This window comes from Carassius auratus, chromosome 4 (assembly GCF_003368295.1).
Source record: "Carassius auratus strain Wakin chromosome 4, ASM336829v1, whole genome shotgun sequence".
NCBI lineage: Eukaryota > Metazoa > Chordata > Actinopteri > Cypriniformes > Cyprinidae > Carassius > Carassius auratus.
In genome coordinates, this window is record NC_039246.1 from 21633666 (window position 1) to 21654229 (window position 20564).

The following is a 20564-nucleotide window of genomic DNA, read 5'->3' on the forward strand; positions in this document are numbered from 1 at the left end:
ATGATTTCAGTATTTCTATATCCCTAGAGAAACTTACAGTAACAATAGGATAAAGACGACAAATTTTTCATTCTCTCTTACTCTGTCCCACACATAGGCCACCCTTTGAAAGTCTGGGGTCAATCATTTTTTTAAATGAAATTACTACTTTTATTCAACAGGAATTAAATTAATCGAAGCGGCAGTAAAATAAATGCTGTTCTTTTGAATTTTCTGTTCTTCAGAAGTATATCTAAAAACTATGAAGCACCACAATTGATTTTAACATTGTTAATAATAAAAATGTTTCTCGAGCACCAAATCAGCACATTAGAACCAATCTCTCTGCCTTAGAGTTTTGAAATGTATTAGAAAACAGTTATTTTAAATTGTAATAATAGTTCACAGTAGTACTGTTTTTACTTTAAACTGTTTCGATCCAATAAATGCAACCGAAATGTGCATGATAGACTGAAAATGCTTTCTGAAAAAAATCGTACTTACTCCAAATTGGGAATGGTAGTGTTTATATAATACATTTGTATGTGTATGTTCATTAATAAAGCAGTTATTCAGCAGTTATACAGTAAAGATGTGCATAAACATGAAAACCACCCAAAGAAACAAACATTTGCCTGCCAACATTCATACTGCCTTTAAAATAGTGATCAGAGAGCTCAAGTTATTATAGAGTGTTAAATCTCATATTTGTTAAAAAGTCATATTTTTCATTCTGTAATGAGACCAAACACTAACCTACCTGTGATGGGTGTGGTGATGCATGTGAGAAGATCTTGGATGGAAAAACTCTTTTCCAAACTGTTTTTAAATCCATTCAGTTTGGATTTGCAGGTCAGAATTCCCTCAAAAGTCGAGACGCCAGCAAGAAGCCCTGTAAAACAACCACAGACAGAGGTGCCTGCCTCATTTTACTGTGACAATCATGCACATATGCTTAATACGTGGTTGTATTTTTGCAGAATCTGCTCCCTGCCCCCACGGTTCTTCCATTAGTTTTCGAGTTGGATCTTTCTAAGTGAGTATTACACCGGTTGAACATGTTATCTGTAATTACTTAACCATCTGTTGATTTTACAGCCCTCACTAATAGCAGCCCTAATTGACCTTCATGTAATCAGATGTTTCCAGTCAGTCCTGATTCACGTGCAGATGCTCTGGGAGCTCGTGTTGCTAGGAGAGCCCGTGGTTGTTATGTCACCCTCTCCATCCGTCTCTTCAGAGACTGTGTTGGCCAGGTCAGGTATGGATAATGTGTTTTCAAAGTAGCACATAAACCGCATAAGCAATTACTAGGAACTTAAAATAATGACAATAACAGCTGATAGCGTTTCTATTGGTCTGTTCCTATTAGAGTTTATGTCTATGTTTATTCATGAGCAAACTCCAAACCCCATACCACTTCAGAACTGTTTGGATGTTTAACATTATGGTTTTGGTGAAATTGCATGTTTTTTAAACACAGTTTCTTCTTCATCAGTTTTTAACAATTGATTGAACATAGTGTAGTTTTGCATATTTTTCATGTTTTATGTTCACCGTGTAGCACTATCACCCTGCTGCACTACTCTGATGATTACAGACCATACTTCACCATTCATTACAGTGAAACTCATGATTTTCTTCAACAAAAGATGATTTTTTAAAGAATGATCTAAGGCATTTATTTCATATAGTGAAAGTGAATGGGGATTGGAACTGTCAAAATGACACAAAGGCATTGTTCTGTTGCTGTCATGGCTTTTAAATATAGCACACAAATGTATGGACCCCTTTTTGTTATTTAGTAGTTGACAGCAGTCATGATATTCTTCAAAAATTCACCTTTAGGTTATTTCTAAATATAAGCTTCATGTGCAAAACAACATTTGTGGGGCAGGATATGACTCTTCCGTCTATTTTCTGCTTGCAGGCCCAATGTGACACTTGGTGTCACAAACCCTTTATTTATAAAGACCTTTCAGTGCTGGCCACACATTATTCACCTCGGAGACCTGAAGATGTCTGGTAAATTATGCTCCATTTTAGCAGCAAGGCTCATCTGACAGCCATTTTTTTAAACATGATTTTGGCATATTGCACAAAAGAGGAATGGAGTTTCTTTCCAGGTGATTTACCAAAGCAAGGTCAAGAAACTGGCTAAAAACACTGGACACTAAAACAGGTATGCAAGTAAACTTTGCAGTAATCTTATGTGCTGAATATTATATATATATATATTAGTGCTGTCAATCGATTAAAAAAAATTAACTAATTAATCGCACAATTTTTTAAAATTAATCGCGATTAATCGCGATTAATCGCAATTAAAAGACTGAAACTTTTTGGATATGTAAATGTAAAATGTAAATAATTAATGTAAACTCAAGACAAAGAAACTATTTAAATTCAAAATATGATTGTTTATTGGAATTTTTGTTTAACTTGTAACACAGATTTTCTCATGTAAACAACATACCTGCAATAAACCATCAATATCCTCCAAATTAACTGTTGGCTTGAAAGCCATATTTATTACAGAAATAAAAACACAGGCATGTAAGTACCATTTGAATTTCAAAACAATCAATGCCAATAAAAAACAAAAATGATTTCCATGTTGAATTCTAAGTGGACTGCAAAAAAATTCCAAAGTATAGTCATTGCCAGTGCTTTAAGTGGGCCAGTAAGCACAGGTACTCAGTACCGCCACTTCCAAATATAGCTCTTGAGCTTACCGCCACCTCTCCGTGCGCCCAGAACGTGCTTAGCGTACCGGTACGCTCATTTGGACATCTGTTTTAATAGAGGTTTTAATCTTTTACCTGCACTGCCGATTTTCAGAGCGCCCTTCACAATGCAAGCTTCCTAATTCATCCCACCCAGAGCAGAAACTACATTACCCATTCACGCTTAAGTTATACAAGTGAATAGCGCATGTGTCGCTTTTCCCACTGTTAAGTCAACGTGGCCGGAGAAGGTGTGTGAAACTCGTTGTGAGTTATACTAAAGCAAAATCTTGAGTATTTATTGTCTGATAAACATTAAAAACTGTCTGCGGAGGTTGAGTCGTCCTGCAGACCCTGCTGGCTGTTCATTGGCTGCAGCATCTTTTTTCTAAGTTCTAAAAAAATACCGTAGACGGCAAGGCACAAATTTAGATATTCATTTATCTAATTAATCTATAGCCTATGCACAAAGACAATATGATCTTTTTGTCCCCTTTTTGTTTTAAAGCTTGATGAAGAGAGAGAGCGCAAGTTGCTGCAGCTGAGGAGGACAGTGATGCACGCGTACAGGGGTGATTGACAGTTCGCGGCACTGTGTACAAAAAACACTCCGCTACACAATTATTTCGTTTATTTTCGTTTAAGCTTATTAACGTTAGCGTTACAGAAAGGTCTGATTTACGCACTGTTACAGTCATTGTTTTTTTTTTTTAAACAGTGACATTTCAGTTCATGATTTTAATGTTGCTGTTTCTTGTGGCAGACTAAATGAAGAGTAATGTTTCTTGTGGCAGACTGAAGAGTAATCCGGCAGAGTTTTATACTGAAACTTTCCGTCTAAAAGTCCTTCCTTGGTCTTATCCATATTTCTTTGCACGTTGAACACACATAGGCCACAACTGGAAATAAAAAAAACTGCAACCGCGTTTATTGCGTTATTTCTTTTTAACGCGTTAAATATTTCAAATTAATCGAATGCGTTAACGCGCTAATTTTGACAGCACTAATATATATATATATATATATATATATATATATATATATATATATATATATATATATATATATATATATATGTATATGTATATGTATGTATGTTTATGTGTGTGTGTGCGTGTGCGTGAACCATAAAGGTATATACACAGCATAACAAGACCTTTCTACACAATGATAAAGTCCTCATCAAGTGACTTTTAAAAGTAGTAATTTTAGTTTTAGTATAATACCATGCATACTATTGCATATTTGCACTTTTTTTTTATTTAAAGAAACCAAACCAATGTAGAAAAGCAATAAAAGTTTTTCAGGAAGAGTGTTTTCAGCTTGGTTTTTTTTATTTTTATATACAAATATGGCATGAAGTTGATTTAAACATGGTATAAAGCTACTTAAAACATCAATCAATGTAAATTGTAATAATCGTAATTAATAATCGCAATTACAATTTCAAAGGAATAATTGACAATTATGATTTTTGTCATAATCGTGCAGCCCTACTGCAAATGTTAATTCTTGAAAAATGACATTTAAGGTAAAAGTAAAATTACGTCTAACTCCTTTCTTCGGTTTTTCATTTTTACTTTTAGGGTATCCAGAAAGAAAGACTATCAGAGGTGCAGAGCGCCAATCTGAGGCATGATCTGTTGGATAAAATTAGCGTTTATGAGTTTCATTCCTCTGCTGGTAACACCTCTGGCACCTTTGTTAAGAGCTTAACGACAGCTTTACTGTCTCATTTCATTCACTAAGCAGTAGCCTATTGAGCACCACACCCATTCTTTTCTTTAGGAACGGTATCTGGAAAGCCTCATGCCACCACAGAGATCTTTGTCTCCATGGACGGTTGTTAAATCAGATTAAGGAGATGTGTATAGGCCATTTCCATTGATTATGTTGGACCTCAAATATGAAGCTTTGGGATTCAAGTTGTAATGAAACAGTTGTGTATGTATTTCTCAGACCCCTCCTCAGATGCGGTCTTTCAGTGAGGATGAGTTCATGAAGACCCTGGAGCAAGCAGGTCCACCCACAACTAACTCTGAAAGGAGTTTGGACAGGTCTGTACAGGTAACATGCCAGGGCTGCGTTTCCCAAAAGCATCATAAACCCATTGGCATCAATAATCTGTACAATCTTATCTAGGCTTATGCTCCTTTGATGAGAAACAGCCCAGGATATGGGGGAACTAAAAACTTCCTGTTAATTGTGCTTATAATCAATGTTTATATATGGCGTTCAGGCGTTTCTTCCAAACTTTGATGGCTGGTATCTGCTCAGGCACAGAGAGATGACTCAGAAAGTGGAATGTCTTCATTTAGAGGCGATCTGCGCGGCTGTGAGTATGATTTTGGATCTAGATTTGGTCATTGCTTATAAAACTATACTTCATAAATCTTTAATTTTATTTTCATTTCAGAGTGAATGTTTAAAGGATTCATTCACCCAGAAATTATACGCTCTCAAGTCGTTTCAAACCCATATGATTTCTTCTGTTTAACACAAGAAGATAAATTATTTGAGAAATTGAACTGGGCCCAGCAGTCTTTAGAAATCAGCACAGCTCAGTACAAGTCAAACTATGGTATGTTGACAATATTGTGGCTCAACAATGATTTTATGTTATGGACATTTTAAGACTTATAATAAAATATGTTCGCAATGGATACAGGCCTATGAAGCTGACTTCATTTGGTATCAAAACTAATATGGTGGTAATTAGCCTAGGCTATTTTGTAATGTCATTAAAGAGTTTACATTGGCAATCAACTTCTGGCAAACAATTTGGCTCTAAACGGCTTAGATCTATAAATGGGTAAGCATGGTGGTGTCCAGTAAGCGACCAACTATGGCAGCGATCCAACGTGTCCTTGTATTGAATAAAAAGACGGCGCCGGCCGAGGAGCCATATTCTGTATCTCTCTCTCTGTGTTCATTGTAGATAGGTTGCTTTTTATTGAAAACATTAACCAATGGCAATCAAAACCACATTAAACAGAAGTAACTGCAGCTGATTGGCAATCAATTCTGATTGTAAAGTACCTTACCATTAATATAAAAGTGTATTACATAATTTTTAGAAGTCGTTAAACCCATGTCAAGAAGCGGCACAAGTGGCACAACGGGATAAGGAGGGTGGACAATTAGCGAGGGATCATAACGTGTGAACATATTACTGACCATTTGATAAATTCATTTATAGTCTATATTTTACTGATAACTTCAACTATGTTAAAATAAATCTTACTGGAATAAATTGAGGAATGTTTCCTCTGCATAGAACGTGTTGTCTTTCTTAACGCTGTAATGCACCTTCGCGTGAAGTGGAAAATCGATTCCTGAGCAATTGATGCCAAATAATTCAGCACCCTCACTTTGGACAGCGCTCTTATAACATCGGACGTAAGAGGCAGCGTGTTAAGAAGCTTCCTAAGGGACACTTCGGGGAAAACACTTAGGAACATAAACAACTTTGGTAAGAAATATCTTTCGAGTCTTCTTAGCGTGCTAAGAGTGAGCATTATCGGGGAACTGGGCTCTGGTCGCTCTTTTTTCATGCAATTTCCATGAATGTAAACAGGGGCTTTTTTTGTTGTTGTTGAGCATTTGAAGCTTCAAAAAGGATACATATGCACCATAAAAAGCATCATAAAAGGATAATATGGAATTAGTAGTATATTTAACTAACAACTAATACTGTTCAAAACTTTGGGGTCAGCCAGAATTGCTTTTCTTGAAAGAAATTAATGCTGTTATTCAGTAAGTAAAGATCAAATTGAAGAAAAAATTACAGTAAATATTATATTTACGGTTATTATAATAAATGACAGTAAATTTTATAATGTGGCTAAAAATCTATTCGGCAAAAAAGGGAATAAATTACATTTGAAAATATGCAGCTCAGTTATTTTAAATTGTAATAGTATTACATTTCTACTGTATTTTTATATAAAATAAATGCAGCTTTGTTGAGCATAAGAGAATTTAAGCATTAAAAAATCTTATTGACCCCAAACCTTTTAACAAAAGTGAGGAACAGACTAAAATTGAAGTTGTTATTCAGATTTCTCCCACAGTCTGCTGTTAACTTAGATTATTTAACAATATATTGTGCCTAGATTATTTAACAATTTTGTGAACGAATCATTCAATAATATTGTTTTGAAACTGGATAAACCAACTATAAAAAAGAACGCAAATTAATTATTAAATAACATCTCCACTTCTCTCATGAATTTTAATAAACACACCAAAGAAATCAAGACCTGAAGATTTTCTATGAATAATGACTTAAAATTCTAGCTGTTTTTAGTTGCATGGAAAAGTGCGGCCAGTACAATTCTTCTTTTGTGTTCCACAGAAGAACAAGAACCCTACAAGTTCAGAACAACACGAGGGTTCGATTATAATAATAACAGTCATTTTAAATGATGAATTACTCTTTTAATGGCTCATTGCATTTTTGTTTTCATTAATTCAGGATCTGCTGACCTGGACCAAAGAACCAAAATTGTTGACCTCATCCTGAAGCTTTGGGAGAAGGGGTGGGTAGGAAGGGGATAAAAATGAATTATTTGTGTTTTACATTAAAACATTTCCCAGAAGCTTCTCCCTCTTCTTCTAAATGTCCTCCCCAGACAAGAGCTTGTAAAACAAGCGGCTTCCAGTTAAAGAAGAACTCCTGGAGAGCTCCTTGCCAGAGGATCTACAGACATTACACAGACAGTGACAATCAGACTCACGTCAACAACAATGACCAGCAGATCCAATGATACATACACCGAGACTGTATTTTCAGAATATACCATATTTCAACCCATAACACCTGCACAGGTATCAGCCCACATTTCTTCTTCTGGTAAACCCATACACTAACTGACAGGCCTTTCATTTTGGATGTACAGTTAAGAAACAACAGATACTGCTGCTATACAGGGTCCTGGATGACACATGAAGAACACAGAAAACATTGATACTTTGATTCGGATCATTTGAAGTCCGCAGCTAGACTTCACACTAGATATTAGATAAATTACATTTTAACGTGCACCAAGTATTTTAAAGCTTGCAGTCAGTTAGCACTGCACGGAAAAGGCATTTATTTTATAAATCAACTTTTAGTCAAACAGATTCATTAATTAGTTTAAGATGCTTTATGATGATTAAGTATCAATGATTATATTTCAGTCATGTTGTTCATTTTTATTTAGGGACATTAAGTAGAACATTAGTAACCTCTGCACAGGAGCACCTCTACTGCATTGTTTAGCCCGTTTGTACTATTTTTATGTTAGAACATAATTTTCTATGTGGGTTTTTTTTTTTTTTACAATTTAGATTCAATCTCATTTAGAGTTGGATTAACAAACTCTGGATTAAGATATATCTAAAACTAGACAGATTTGTCGAGTTCAGTGTCATTAATACACAGTACAATCATGTATAACCTATTCAGTCTGTATATATATTTCTTTTTGGTCCAGCCTGAACCTTACTTGAAAAGGAAATGGTTGTTCTACTTTTTCATGTGTAGTTTGTGTAGTTTTCATTTTTATTTTTATTTTTGAAAATGCTTGTAAGTTTTACTCTAAAGTTTGCCACTTCTGCAGTATTTTAAAATGTTTATTTGAAAGAGACATATTATGTTTTTATGGTTGGGACTGTACTATTAAAATATGTTTTAACAAACCAGCAATCTGCCCATTAGTAGAAAGCTCATAAACTGATCTGAATGTATCAATGGAGCCACACACAAAATGTGCAGTTGGGAAACTCCAAGACCACTATTGAAAGGCATACTACACTCATTTCTTTCATATTTTTAAATGGCAGAAATATTAAAGAGTAGTATCCTATCTCCAATTCAGCCACTGTTTTAAATGATGCAAGAAGCACCTATCTTTTTAATAAGTCATACTGTAGACATACTGTTATTTTTTATAATAATAATTATCATTTTCTGAACATTAAGTATTAGAGAGAAAACTATTTGCTAGGTTTCCTTTTTTATTATTGTTGCCATACAATTATTCCAACCAATATTTGTATTGTTAAAAAGTTGCTTGGAGTGTTGGATTTTACAAATAATAAACTGAAGATTAAATGTTTTTTAAATATATTGTAATATTACACTAAAATAAAATAATTAAATGCTGGTTGGTCAAGATTGAAAATGTACATTAATTGACTGACTGAAAATGACAAAGACAACTGTGAAAATGATCTGTAATTAGCTTTCTCAAAAAAAAAAGCATAATGTATATTCAGCTTAGACATAGGAATAACAGTGTGGCCTTCAAATATCAGAGAAAACTAGAGCCAACCAAAATTTATCAAAAAAAAAACTATAACATTAAAGTCGCGCACACAACCTTGAGTTAAATACAAACTGCAAAATGTTTAAAAATTTTACGATTTCATATTTATTTTTAAATCGATGATATATTCCCATTAAAAACCCTGGAATTTGTTTTGTGTGTAAAATAGTTACATATTTTTCATCATGACACTATATGAAAAGTGCTGCTGTGTGAAGGCATTACTTGCTAGATTCCCTCTGAAAAGCCTGTTGGGGCTTTTTAAGAGCATTTTCTTTGGTATAACCCTTGCTGTAAACATTAACCTTTCAACTTAATGCAAAAGTGTTACGTTACGTCTTCAGTTATTATACAAAATCAATAACAGTGCACCCAACTCTGTTGATACAGACTGAAAACACAGTGTCGAGGTCTAATATTATGTTGCACGCAAAAAAAAGGGACGCTTGGGAGGATTGGTCAACAGTGTTACATGATCGAACACTGGATTCAAACCATTCATAAACTGTTTAGCATCCTGTCATGCAATAGCGGGAGTATATATATATGTCATTATCGGAAACATATCCACATTGTTGCTCCTGATATGTGGTATCTTCTCGCACTGCACACAATAAGTGGTCAACAAAAATAAAGGGATATTTATTTCACCACAGTAGAACCGTAAATTCACTCTTCTGATCTCATTTGCATCACCTCGTCCCTGCCGTCCACCAACTTTGTTGTTGTTGCTTCAGCACAGCCTGTTTCTCTTGAGGACTAAAGTGCAAAATGGTCAAAATGGCTGTGAGTGTCTGCTGGCGCCCTCTGATGTCGTGGAGCGTGAGAAACCTATAAACGATGTTCTTGAGATACTCAAGGTTGGCCCCGTCTCTCCTCTGATCCCGAATGCGTTTGTCTAGCTGGCACCGTACCTCAGCGACCTCTTCTTCATGCCTCTCCCCATTAGCAATCAGCTTTCCTTGTAGCTGATGCAAGTCCTCCTCTAAACGATGCTTTTGTTTGCGCAAGGCGGCCACTTCCACCTCCTTGCGCGCCAGCTGTTCGGCGTACAACAATAGAGTCGGCTCATTGCGCCCGGCTAGTTTTAGAGCTTGAGTGATAATGTCACTTTCTTCTTGCTCTGGATCGGCTTCCTCTAGGTCACCTCCTTCCATCGCTGTGCTGTTATTTGTAGCGTCTTTCTGATGGCTTCCGAAGCCGATCACCGTTGCTGCCCGGAGTCGCTCCAGCTCAAGGTCTTTTTCTGCAAGAAGAGCCATGGTGCGATCTCTCTGTTTGTGCAACTCTTCCTCAAGCCGCAAGAAGTTCTCCCTGTGTTGAGCCTCCAGCCTCTCGACTTCCTGTTTGTGGGTCTGCTGGAGTGCTACAAGCGCTTGCTGTCGCTCCTCCAGGTCCCGTCTGTGCTGGACTTCTGCTTCGTCTGAAATGATACGAAGGTTGATGTACTTCTCCTTCAGCTCGGCCAGCTGGTCACGTGCTTCTTCGAACTCCTTGGCTTGGTTGCCATCTTTCGTGTTCTTGTTTTTCAGAACACCCTGCACCCTCATTTTGTAGCGCTCAAACTCCTCTGTAAGCTGCCGGAGCTCTTGTTGGTAGTGAAGCACTGAAGCCTTCTCTCTCTCCGAGACTTCCTGCTTCTTTTCTCCTTCCAGTAGCCTCTCGATGTCCAGACTCTGGTCTTGAGATCTTTGCGCAGCCAGGAGGAGTAACTTCTTCACCTTCTCGAGTTTGCCCTTTAAGACGTCCACGTTCAAGTTGGCGTCATCGAGGTTTAGATCGGAAGTCATTGACCTGTTGGCTGTTGCGATGGCGAGGGTTTTGTTCTCGGTGTCGAGTTGGAGAATACGTTCTCGTAGCCTCTGAGCATTTTGTTGGTCCTTCTGCCTGGCCTTCTCACAGGCACCCAGTAGTTCGGAGAGCTCAGACACTCGCTCCTCGAGGCTGGCAACTCGTCCTTCCTCCATCTGTGCCTGTTCTCGGAGACGCTCCTCTGCTTGTGCCACCTGCAAAAAAAAGCTTTAAATCTTAATTAAATGCTCCTGAACCAATATTTTTTCATCAAAATATCTTTATTTGTTTTCAAAAAGGTGAACGAACATGACATGAGGGTGAGTAATTAATGACAGATGTCCATTTTTGGGTGAACTTTCCCTTTAATAATTTTCATGTTATGGCCAGTAACCAATAAATTGCTGATATAAAGAGTAAATTCAAAATCTAAGACTTCAATTAATCATTTTGAATACTTTTGAGTGAATTTAGGAATTACAATATTATGATGTACAGTAAAAAAATGGATTGTTCATTTTGAGAATTACATTTAAAATGTCTTCAATTCTTGGTGTCTTTAAATATTAACATTGATCGATACCAATATTAAAGTCAGCATAACATGAAAATTCATTCTTTAAAAAAAAAAAAAACATTATTGTAATCTATTTTCTAAATGCATGTTATTAACCTTATTGTGACAATTCATCCATGCATGTTTCATTTTTTTTTTTTTTTACTTGTAATTTTAAATTAGAATGTCATAAAATGATCTTCTGCTGATGTCGTGCCGACATCTTAAGGTTTAGACTACTTAAACCTCATCACTTTCTTACAATCGACTGCAAATCATTTATTCAAATCTGCCTCAACAACCAATGGACTGAACCAAGTCTCCTCCCAACACTGCACTCACATGTAAGTACGCCAAAATACGAAAGAAACACCAGTTCTTCTTGTACATGTGCTACTTTTAAATACTAAAAATGAGGAGTTTTCAATTTTTTTGAAACTCAGATTTATACAACATCCAAAAGCTGAATAAATAAACTTTCCATTTATGTATGGTTTGTTATGATGGGAAAATATATGAAGAGAAAAAAAAGAAAAAAAAAAAAAAAAAAAAAGTTGTCCAAATGAAGTTCTTAGCAATGCATATTACAAATCAAAAATTACGTTTTGATACATTTATGGTAGGAAATTTACAAAATATCTTAATGGAACATGACCTTTACTTAATATCCTAATGATTTTTGGCATAAAAGAAAAATCGCTAATTTTGACCCATTCAATGTTTTTTTGGCTATTGCTACAAATATACCCCAGCGACTGGTTTTGTGGTCCAGGGTCACATAAGTGGATTTCCAGACAAAACTGTAAAATACGTCACATTCAAAACATACCTTTCTGATTTCCTGCTGGAGCTGCTGGTTGAAGTGAGCTTTGAGCCCTGCGATCTCTTGCTGGAGCTCCTCGACACGTGGATCAGGTTTGCTCTTCTCCACCGCTGCCGCCTTCAGGCTTGTCCTCAGCTCCTCCCGTTCTTGAGTGATCTCTTTCAGCTGCGTTTCATAATCCATCCCTCGGTCTGCCGCCTGCATGGCTTCAGCCAACGTCTCTCGCGAATCCTCCAGTTTGATTTCGGCGTCCTGTCTCAGCCCTCTCTCCTCCTGCAGGAGTTTCTGGAGCTCTCGGAGCATGAGCGCATGATTGCTCTGCTCCTGCTCCCGTTCGTGCTGCTGGGTGATGACACGGGCTTTGCTCTCCGCCAGCTGCTCCTGCAGACTCTGAATCTCCACCTGGTGCTGCTTCTTCTCTTCCTCCATCCTGGCCTGCAGCTCCTCCTGCTCCTGCTTCATCTGGCGCTTGTCGGCCTGGAATGAAGCTTCCATTCGGGACTTTTCTTGAGTGACGGTGGTTAAGGAACTGGTCAGAGTGGACAGCTGCATCTTTAGTTGGATGATACGGCGGTCTGTGTCCGCTGCAGGTTGTGCCAGCTCTGTACATCCACCGCTGCTGCTGCTGCTAATACCACTTTCTGACCCACTCGCCTCCTCAGATTGCTGAGGCAGTGCGTTTGAGACAGTCCCAGGGGTGGCTCCATCTACAGCACAGCTTTGGTCGTCCTCTATTTGGTCTCCTTTAGTGCTGTTACTGGTCACGCTAGAGGCCGCTGTATCCAGGCTGTCTTCGCTGTGAAGTGATGATCGGTCATCTCCAAAGTCAGAGGGTAAAAGTCGTCTAGCGTTTTCTGTACCTCCACCAAGCTGGCTTAAATCGACCTCCTGCGAAATGTTCAGCACCTTCAGGCTGGCTTCCAAGGCCTCTTTTTCCTTGAGTAGGCTTTGGTACGCTCTGACGACATCTTTAAAGCGCGTCTGATACTTCACAAGCTGTTTCTTCTGCACTTCGATGGTTTCCAGCAGCTCCTTTTTGCCCGTGCCTCCACCGAAGCTCATACCGAACTTCTCCATTGTGGATCAGTCAGTGTTCATACTCTCTGATGTGATCTCCACCTGAAAAGTAAACACAGATTCAGGACTGTGAAATAAAAGAGGAGCGAGTGGGAAACTCATTTAGAAGCACTACACAATATTTGGAGTTTGCTGAAACCTAAACATTTCCAAAATACTTTTTGTGAATGTTTCACACTTTAGTATTATCAATGGAAAGCACATAAAATACAAATAAATCAAACACTCATAATATGACTTTTTGAAACTTTTTAGTGTTATGTTGTCTTTGAGACTGCTTTTGCCCGGTATATTAAGATAATACTGACTATATTTATAGCTCATTTCGGTGATTGTTGTCTTTAGTTAATTAGTTGGCAAGTTGTAAAGGTGTGAGAATACATACATTACATTAAATCCCACATTATGATATTTATGTCTAAAGCACTGTGCAAAACACGTTAACCGAATGTGCTCTTAATAACGTTTGTTGTTCATATAAGCGTATTTAAAAGCAGAAATATCGCATTACCGAAGTACGTGTCCTGTTGACTTGGAGCCGTCGCTTCCTGGCTGGGAAGGAAGTGACGTTCGACTAAAAATTAAAAGCTTAAGTTTACTTTAAAATAAATCTTACGAGTGCATTACAAAACTGGTTTATATTCCAGATTATGCGATTTTTAAATATCATCTATAAAAATATGCATTTAACAAATATGAATCGAGTCGGAAATATATTGTCCGTTCTTTTCACTTCTTTGTTTGTTGTGGTTGATGCTTAAAAAGTGACTACCGCCATCTATAGACAGTTAATGCAGAATTAGACTTTAAAGAGTAGGCTACATTACTTTCAAAATAATTTAATACACGCTCGAAGTTATGTACTCTTGCACAACAATAAAAGTGCATGCTTTTATGGCATAGTATGCTATTTGATATTCGGCTGTGGCATATTAACCATGTTCAATAGTAGTACTGTTTCTATAGTAAAATATAAAACCTTGCTTTTTAGTAACATATTATATATATATCTGGCTTTTATGACCCATTTAGTGTTTTGGCATTCCCAAAATTGTGGTAGCATAAATAACTCACAGCCATACCTCAAACAAATTTTGAAACCGTTGTTTGATTAGTGTATTTTAAACATAAGTTGCTAACATGCCACGGCGTAAATCTACACTAAACCTACCACAAAGATGTACAAGCCTGATAAATGGGACAACAGTTTTAGTCCTTCAATAACAACTTGTTTAACAAAGAAAAGCGACAACTAATAGGTTTTTCTCTGTTAAGAAATAATAAGATCCCTGATACTAACGTTTCTTATCTGCACTCAGCTCTTCACTTTCCTCTTTCACTTCCATATGGCCCTAAAAGGAAATTATGAAATAATCAAAAACCCATTAGGTCTAGGAAGTATGTTTAGCTTTTTCCCGTGATTCCCAAAGTTAAAAGTGCACTACCATAGTGTTAATGTATCTGTGTTTCCGTAAAAATAATTCTGGAATATTTCGCAGTACAGGACATGTTGAAATGCTGTTTCAACTTCATATTCAGGATTTCATAACCAGTTCCTGTTCTAACGCACTTTTCTGTATTTTCCATCCCCATTTCTTCTCCTTTGTCACCCATTCCATATATTCTTTTTTTTAAAAGCTTCATCATCTTATTAGTCATTTAACCCTGTATAGTGTATGTTTTGTTATAAAACAAAGATGAAAGATGAAGGCAAGTATTGTACTATATTATGGGTAGACATGGATAAAAGCATAAAGTAACTGTGAAACAATGAGTAAGATTAGGTATTTCCTAAATTATTTTCATAATTCCAGCCTATGAACAGGAGTGTATGAATGAATATTACATTTAAATATGCAGTAAAAGTCATTCAGTCAAGATTATGACAGACTAATGCACTTTTGTCAATTCTGTAAAATTAGTCAAAGAAAAACTAATCTTGTTCTACAATATGATCATCATGATTGGAATAATTTAAACGTAATATATATATATATATATATACACACTGTCAAAAACGATTAACTTTACATTTTATACTGAATTGCTGAATTATTAAAAGTAATTATATATATATATATATATATATATATATATATATATATATATATATATATATATTAGTTTAAGCTAAAAAAATGACAGTACAATATTTTATAATTCAACATCTCTATATAACCACAAATAATTCAATGCTTATTTTCTACAACCAAAAAAGAAAGTAAAATCTGCATAGTATTTTATTTAATATATTATTGTTAATGCAATTATTCAAAGATGCGATTTCAAGCCTGTTAATTGAATGCATTTGGAAATAGACTGCAAGATGTATTTAGTGCACTTAAATTTCTGTTTTCACAGATCCCAGGAAAAATAACTTCGCATTGCAACACCTTACTAAGACTGGAGTATGAAATTTATAATGAAATTGTAACACCCAGTGTAACATTGTTGAAGAAAAACTGCTTCCGTGGCTAATGCATGTGTTTGTATACATACTTCGAGTCTATTATAATTCCTGCATAAAAATAGAATGTGATAAGCAGGTCCTTAAGGTCTTATATTTGTATGAGGAAACCATATGTTAATGGATGTATGGGTTAAATGTAATCACACATATATATAATGAACCCCAGTAATACCTGAAATGTGACCACTCAAGCATAAATTGGGGCTAAAATATTGACAGCAGTTACTCCTGCATTAAAAGACATAGTAATGATAAATCCCTTAACCAGACTGTAACATTAGAATCATACAAGAAAAACACATGAACTTACTCTGGTTCAGGTCAAATACACCTGACCCCCCCAAATCGGTGTAATAAAGTCATTTTACAAAAGAAATTGAGTGTGATTGTGCTAAACATCAGATAGTTGCAATGGCTGGGTCATTTCAATGTGAGGGCACCATTTTGAGCTTGTCATAATAGGTACGATCAGTCCATATTATCCTCTTTACTACACAATAACAGGTTCCCGCTGGTTGTTCTGCCTTTTGACTACAAAAACTTTCTGTCCGGAGATGGTCACAGCATAAACGTAGTCTTCAAACATCACTGTAAACACACAAAAAAAAGAAAAACACAAAATAAGATCACGATATTTATTAAGTGATAGACTTACATAGATTTTTGAAAACAATATTATATATTATACACACACACACACACACACTATAGTAAATGACAGTTGAGGGGTAATTGTATAATAAAAATAATGCTAAATGTATAATTTCTTAAATTTCTCTTGTTATTAGGGTGAAACATTCTAAACGAACTCATTCCTGACAGGCTTTAAAAGATTCATCTAGGGGAAAATATGCCCCTAGACATGCGTTTCTTACCTGACATGCGTTTGAAAGGGGGCTCAGCGGTCCCATGCAATCTGAAACGACAAGCGGTTCTGACCATCTGCATGATCACTCCTGCGGTGTGCTCGTCATTCTCTAGCTCTCCTGCAGACTGAGACAGGACGAGATTTATCATCTGTACATCTATCCATCCATTAAGAGTTCAGATGCAAAAGCCTTTAAATGCCGTCTGAGTTTTAATATAGGCTCCTATATTAAAGTTAAGTTATTTCACTTTAATTGCATAGAAAATGACCTAAACATTGCCATGAGAGTAAAATTACCAAATCTAAACATAAGAGCCTGATTATGATTATTTAAGATGAAAACTTCAGAGGCACTTGGAAGCTTTTACATTTGAACTCATCATACACACGCACACTTGTATTGTATTTTACATGAATATATTATATTAGAATGAATTGGAATTCGCTCTTCAGAACTCAAGATTCTTTTTCAACACATTTCATCTCATTTTGTCAAGCAGCTGCAATATGATGAACTTTACTGCATATGAAGTGTTTATTAATAACTTACCGCGAGTACACCTTCCTCACTGATAACCAAATACCCAATCTGATCGGGTATTCTCTCTAAACCTTGGGTCAGAGCGGTGGTCTGCAATTTAACACAAAATAATGCAGGAAATGAACATTAGCAGAACTCATCTGGCTAACGTTTCTTATATATACACTATTTATAATTTGTATCACATTTCCATACACACACCACGTCAAAAACTTTTCATTAAAAGAAACATGAAGCTCGACAAATGCCCCCAAAGTGAAAATTAAATGTAACTTTAACGTACCATTTCTAGGCAGTGCAGCGAATTTTACTCTGACTGTTGTCTTCCTTCACACCCCGGATCACGTGACTGACAAGCAAGCGTCGCGTGTTTATAACGTCAAATCACAAGGTAGATGGATTTTCCTCTACTGTCTATGATTTTCCTATCACTAATGTTTTTATGCCACAACACGTGATAAAATCCGCTAAATGATTAGAATATGTTTTATAGTTACAGAATACTGCCAGCGTTAAGGTTGTTAACGCAGGATTATATATCCTGTCATTAACACCACATTAACACCATAGATAACACGAGCAGCACTGACTCCAGATCAGCTGGAGCGCTTACAGTTCAGTTAAAGCGGAAGTTCTGTAGTCACCTGATTAAAGCACATGATCCAGCAGGACGGAAAAACATTCCATCCATTCGGTCTGTCATTTGAGCAAATATAAGCAAAAGCCGAGATGCCTGGACGGGGGAAATTAATCGCCGTTATAGGGGACGAAGACACATGCACCGGATTCCTCCTCGGAGGGATCGGAGAACTCAACAAAAACCGAAAACCCAATTTCTTGGTGGTGGAAAAGGACACTAGCATCGCAGAGATAGAGGAGACCTTCAAGTAAGAGACATGATTTGAAACATCTGGATGGTTTAATATCATATATAATGATATGATAACGTGTATCACACAGAAATATGTAATGTAAATCTATATCTATCTATCAGTCTATCTATACATCCATCCATCCATCTATCTGTGTGTCTGTCTATCCATTCGTCCGTCCGTCCGTCCATCCATCCATCCATCCATCTATCCCTAACTTTAGCATTCTGTAGTTTTCATATAATACAATTATGACTGAAAATAGAACTTTGATGAATTTATAATACACACATCATTTTTTTAAACTTGAATTTTAGCATCAGTTATATCTGTTCTTCATTTCCAGGAGTTTCCTGGCTCGCAGTGACATTGGCATCATCCTCATCAACCAGTTCATCGCAGAGATGATCCGTCACGCTATAGATGCCCACATGGAGTCAATCCCGGCCGTTCTGGAGATCCCTTCAAAAGAGCATCCGTATGACGCCTCCAAAGACTCCATCCTGCGACGGGCCAAGGGCATGTTTTCAGCAGAGGACTTCCGATAAGCCCATACCCCCGTGGGGTCACGATCTGGCCTAGGCGGGTGTGAGAGTTAACAAATGTTACGTCTTGATCTCATCCGTCTCGCTGAAGCTGGAACCCGTACTATAACGATTAAATAATGATGTGCTGTTAATGTGTTGTTCTGTGAGTTTTGCCATTCCCAAGTTTGAAGTAGAGGAAATTGTTTGTCAGTGCTCCTAATAATAATTGTAATATAATATAATTAATTATATTATATATAAAAAACGGCAAAACATGTATATCTTTTGTTTTACCCCTATAATGTACAACAGACATTATATACCACAAGAAATTAAGTTAAAATAATGAATTATATTGTATTGTCTGTACCTTTAATATTTAAGTTCTTTAATCTCAAAGCTAACAATATTGGACTGCAAAGCCACTGTTCCCCCTTTAAATCAATATCAAATAATTTAAAATGCTAACTGGACATCTTTGGATCTCTCACATCTGTAACTGTAATATGATGTGCTATAAATGTGTAATATGATGTGCTATAAATGTGTAATATGATGTGCTATAAATGCACATTTTGTCATTGTATGGGCTGTCACTGTAAGCACTGCTAAGAGGCTATGAGATGTGATGTATTAAATGTGCTAACTTATGTCTTCAGAACTGTGACTTGCAGTTTATTAAAATAAATGGAGTCTGACACTTTTCCTTTTGTGGGATGAATAAACTGTCTAATTTTTATTTTACAGTATATTAGTATACAATAAAACAATATTTAAAAAGCCAAAAAGTACATCAACATACTTATAATCAATATTAAAAGATAACAGAAAAGTATATATATATATATATATATATATATATATATATATATATATATATATATATATTTAATGATTTTATGCCGTGTGTATTATAAGAAACCAAGGTTAAAAGTTAAAACAAGGTGAAATATATATTGTTTGGCCTGATATACACATTAAGATAATCATGACAAATAAACTTGTGTCCTATAGTTCCTGGAAATCATATCATCACTGTGTTGTCACACACACGGAAGTCTAACTTAAACCTAAAAACTGATATATCTAAGTTTACTGCTGTTCTAAGAATGACCAAACACTGATGAGAGGAAGTGATTCATCTTTCTGTGGTTTCTTACACGATTACTGTCAGCTCCCACATGTTTTTTCAGAACATAGATAAGGTCACATAACTCTTCTGTCCCTGTCTCATTCAAGGACAAAACCTACCCCGGCTTGTGGGAATCACACACAACTCAGATCCCCAAAAGATTCAAGAGCTTTTGAATGCTCAGGGAGTTGTATATAAGCTGAAATCAGCTCTGATCTGCTTCATTCACATTCACTGTCAGCGCTGGTGAGGAACATCATGATTCTTGTCTGGACTCTCAGCTTTCTGATCCTCAGCTACACTCTTGGGTTTCCCATGCTTAATAGCACAAGGTAAGATATTTTCATGCATACCTATGAATTAATGTGTATTTTCCCACACACACACACACAAAAAGTAATGTAAATGTATTCTTTTCAACAGTGTATCTCACATGGAGACTTTTCCTAATGTTACAGAGAGCAACTCCACCGAGTATATTAAGACCAATCTGACGAACAGGTAAAATTTGGAGTCCAACATAATGCTAAAACAATTCTCTCATCTAACCCAAATGTCTTGACTTTTCCTTTATATCTGAAATAAGGATGCAAAAAAGGCCTGTCACGTAAGTCATACATTTATTTATTTGTAAATGATGCATGGATTATATATTATATTATATTATATTATATTATATTATATTATATTATATTATATTATATATTTGTATGTTTTCCTTGTATTTAAAAATAAAGTGTGTTAGTTAAAGGTGTTAAGATTTGCATTTAAAATAATGGAATCATTCTTTACATTGTTAATGTGTTAATTAGTTTATTAATGTATGCTGCCCTTCTGACAGCATAAAGACAAATTGCACAAAGGATGCTTGTTTTGTTCATATTATCA

The 20564-nt window shown here is 36.1% G+C and overlaps 3 protein-coding genes and 1 long non-coding RNA gene across 4 annotated transcripts; 2 read left to right on the forward strand and 2 right to left on the reverse strand.

Annotated features, from left to right (window-relative positions):
* The first annotated feature begins 609 nt into the window (after window positions 1–609).
* LOC113062519 (uncharacterized) lies at window positions 610–5724 on the forward strand. The gene is made up of 4 exons (XR_003278544.1): window positions 610–1015; window positions 1119–1240; window positions 1910–2161; window positions 4665–5724. It is a non-coding gene; the product is annotated as an uncharacterized LOC113062519 (long non-coding RNA).
* Window positions 5725–7966: 2242 nt separating this feature from the next.
* Window positions 7967–13932, reverse strand: LOC113062512 (GRIP and coiled-coil domain-containing protein 1-like). Its single transcript, XM_026232420.1, has 3 exons — window positions 13778–13932; window positions 12196–13308; window positions 7967–11025 (listed from the first exon to the last, which is right to left on the reverse strand). Exons 2-3 carry the CDS (start codon window positions 13264–13266, stop codon window positions 9712–9714), a joined length of 2385 nt encoding a protein of 794 aa, XP_026088205.1. The 5' UTR covers window positions 13267–13308; window positions 13778–13932; the 3' UTR covers window positions 7967–9711.
* Window positions 13933–15488: 1556 nt separating this feature from the next.
* On the reverse strand, window positions 15489–17590 carry lamtor4 (late endosomal/lysosomal adaptor, MAPK and MTOR activator 4). Its single transcript, XM_026232446.1, has 4 exons — window positions 17429–17590; window positions 17155–17235; window positions 16612–16729; window positions 15489–16324 (listed from the first exon to the last, which is right to left on the reverse strand). The coding sequence occupies exons 1-4, from the start codon at window positions 17429–17431 to the stop codon at window positions 16227–16229; spliced, it is 300 nt and encodes a 99-aa protein (XP_026088231.1). The 5' UTR covers window positions 17432–17590; the 3' UTR covers window positions 15489–16226.
* A 197-nt stretch (window positions 17591–17787) lies between these two features.
* Window positions 17788–19249, forward strand: LOC113062525 (V-type proton ATPase subunit F). The gene is made up of 2 exons (XM_026232439.1): window positions 17788–18032; window positions 18364–19249. Exons 1-2 carry the CDS (start codon window positions 17875–17877, stop codon window positions 18563–18565), a joined length of 360 nt encoding a protein of 119 aa, XP_026088224.1. The 5' UTR covers window positions 17788–17874; the 3' UTR covers window positions 18566–19249.
* Window positions 19250–20564: the final 1315 nt, after the last annotated feature.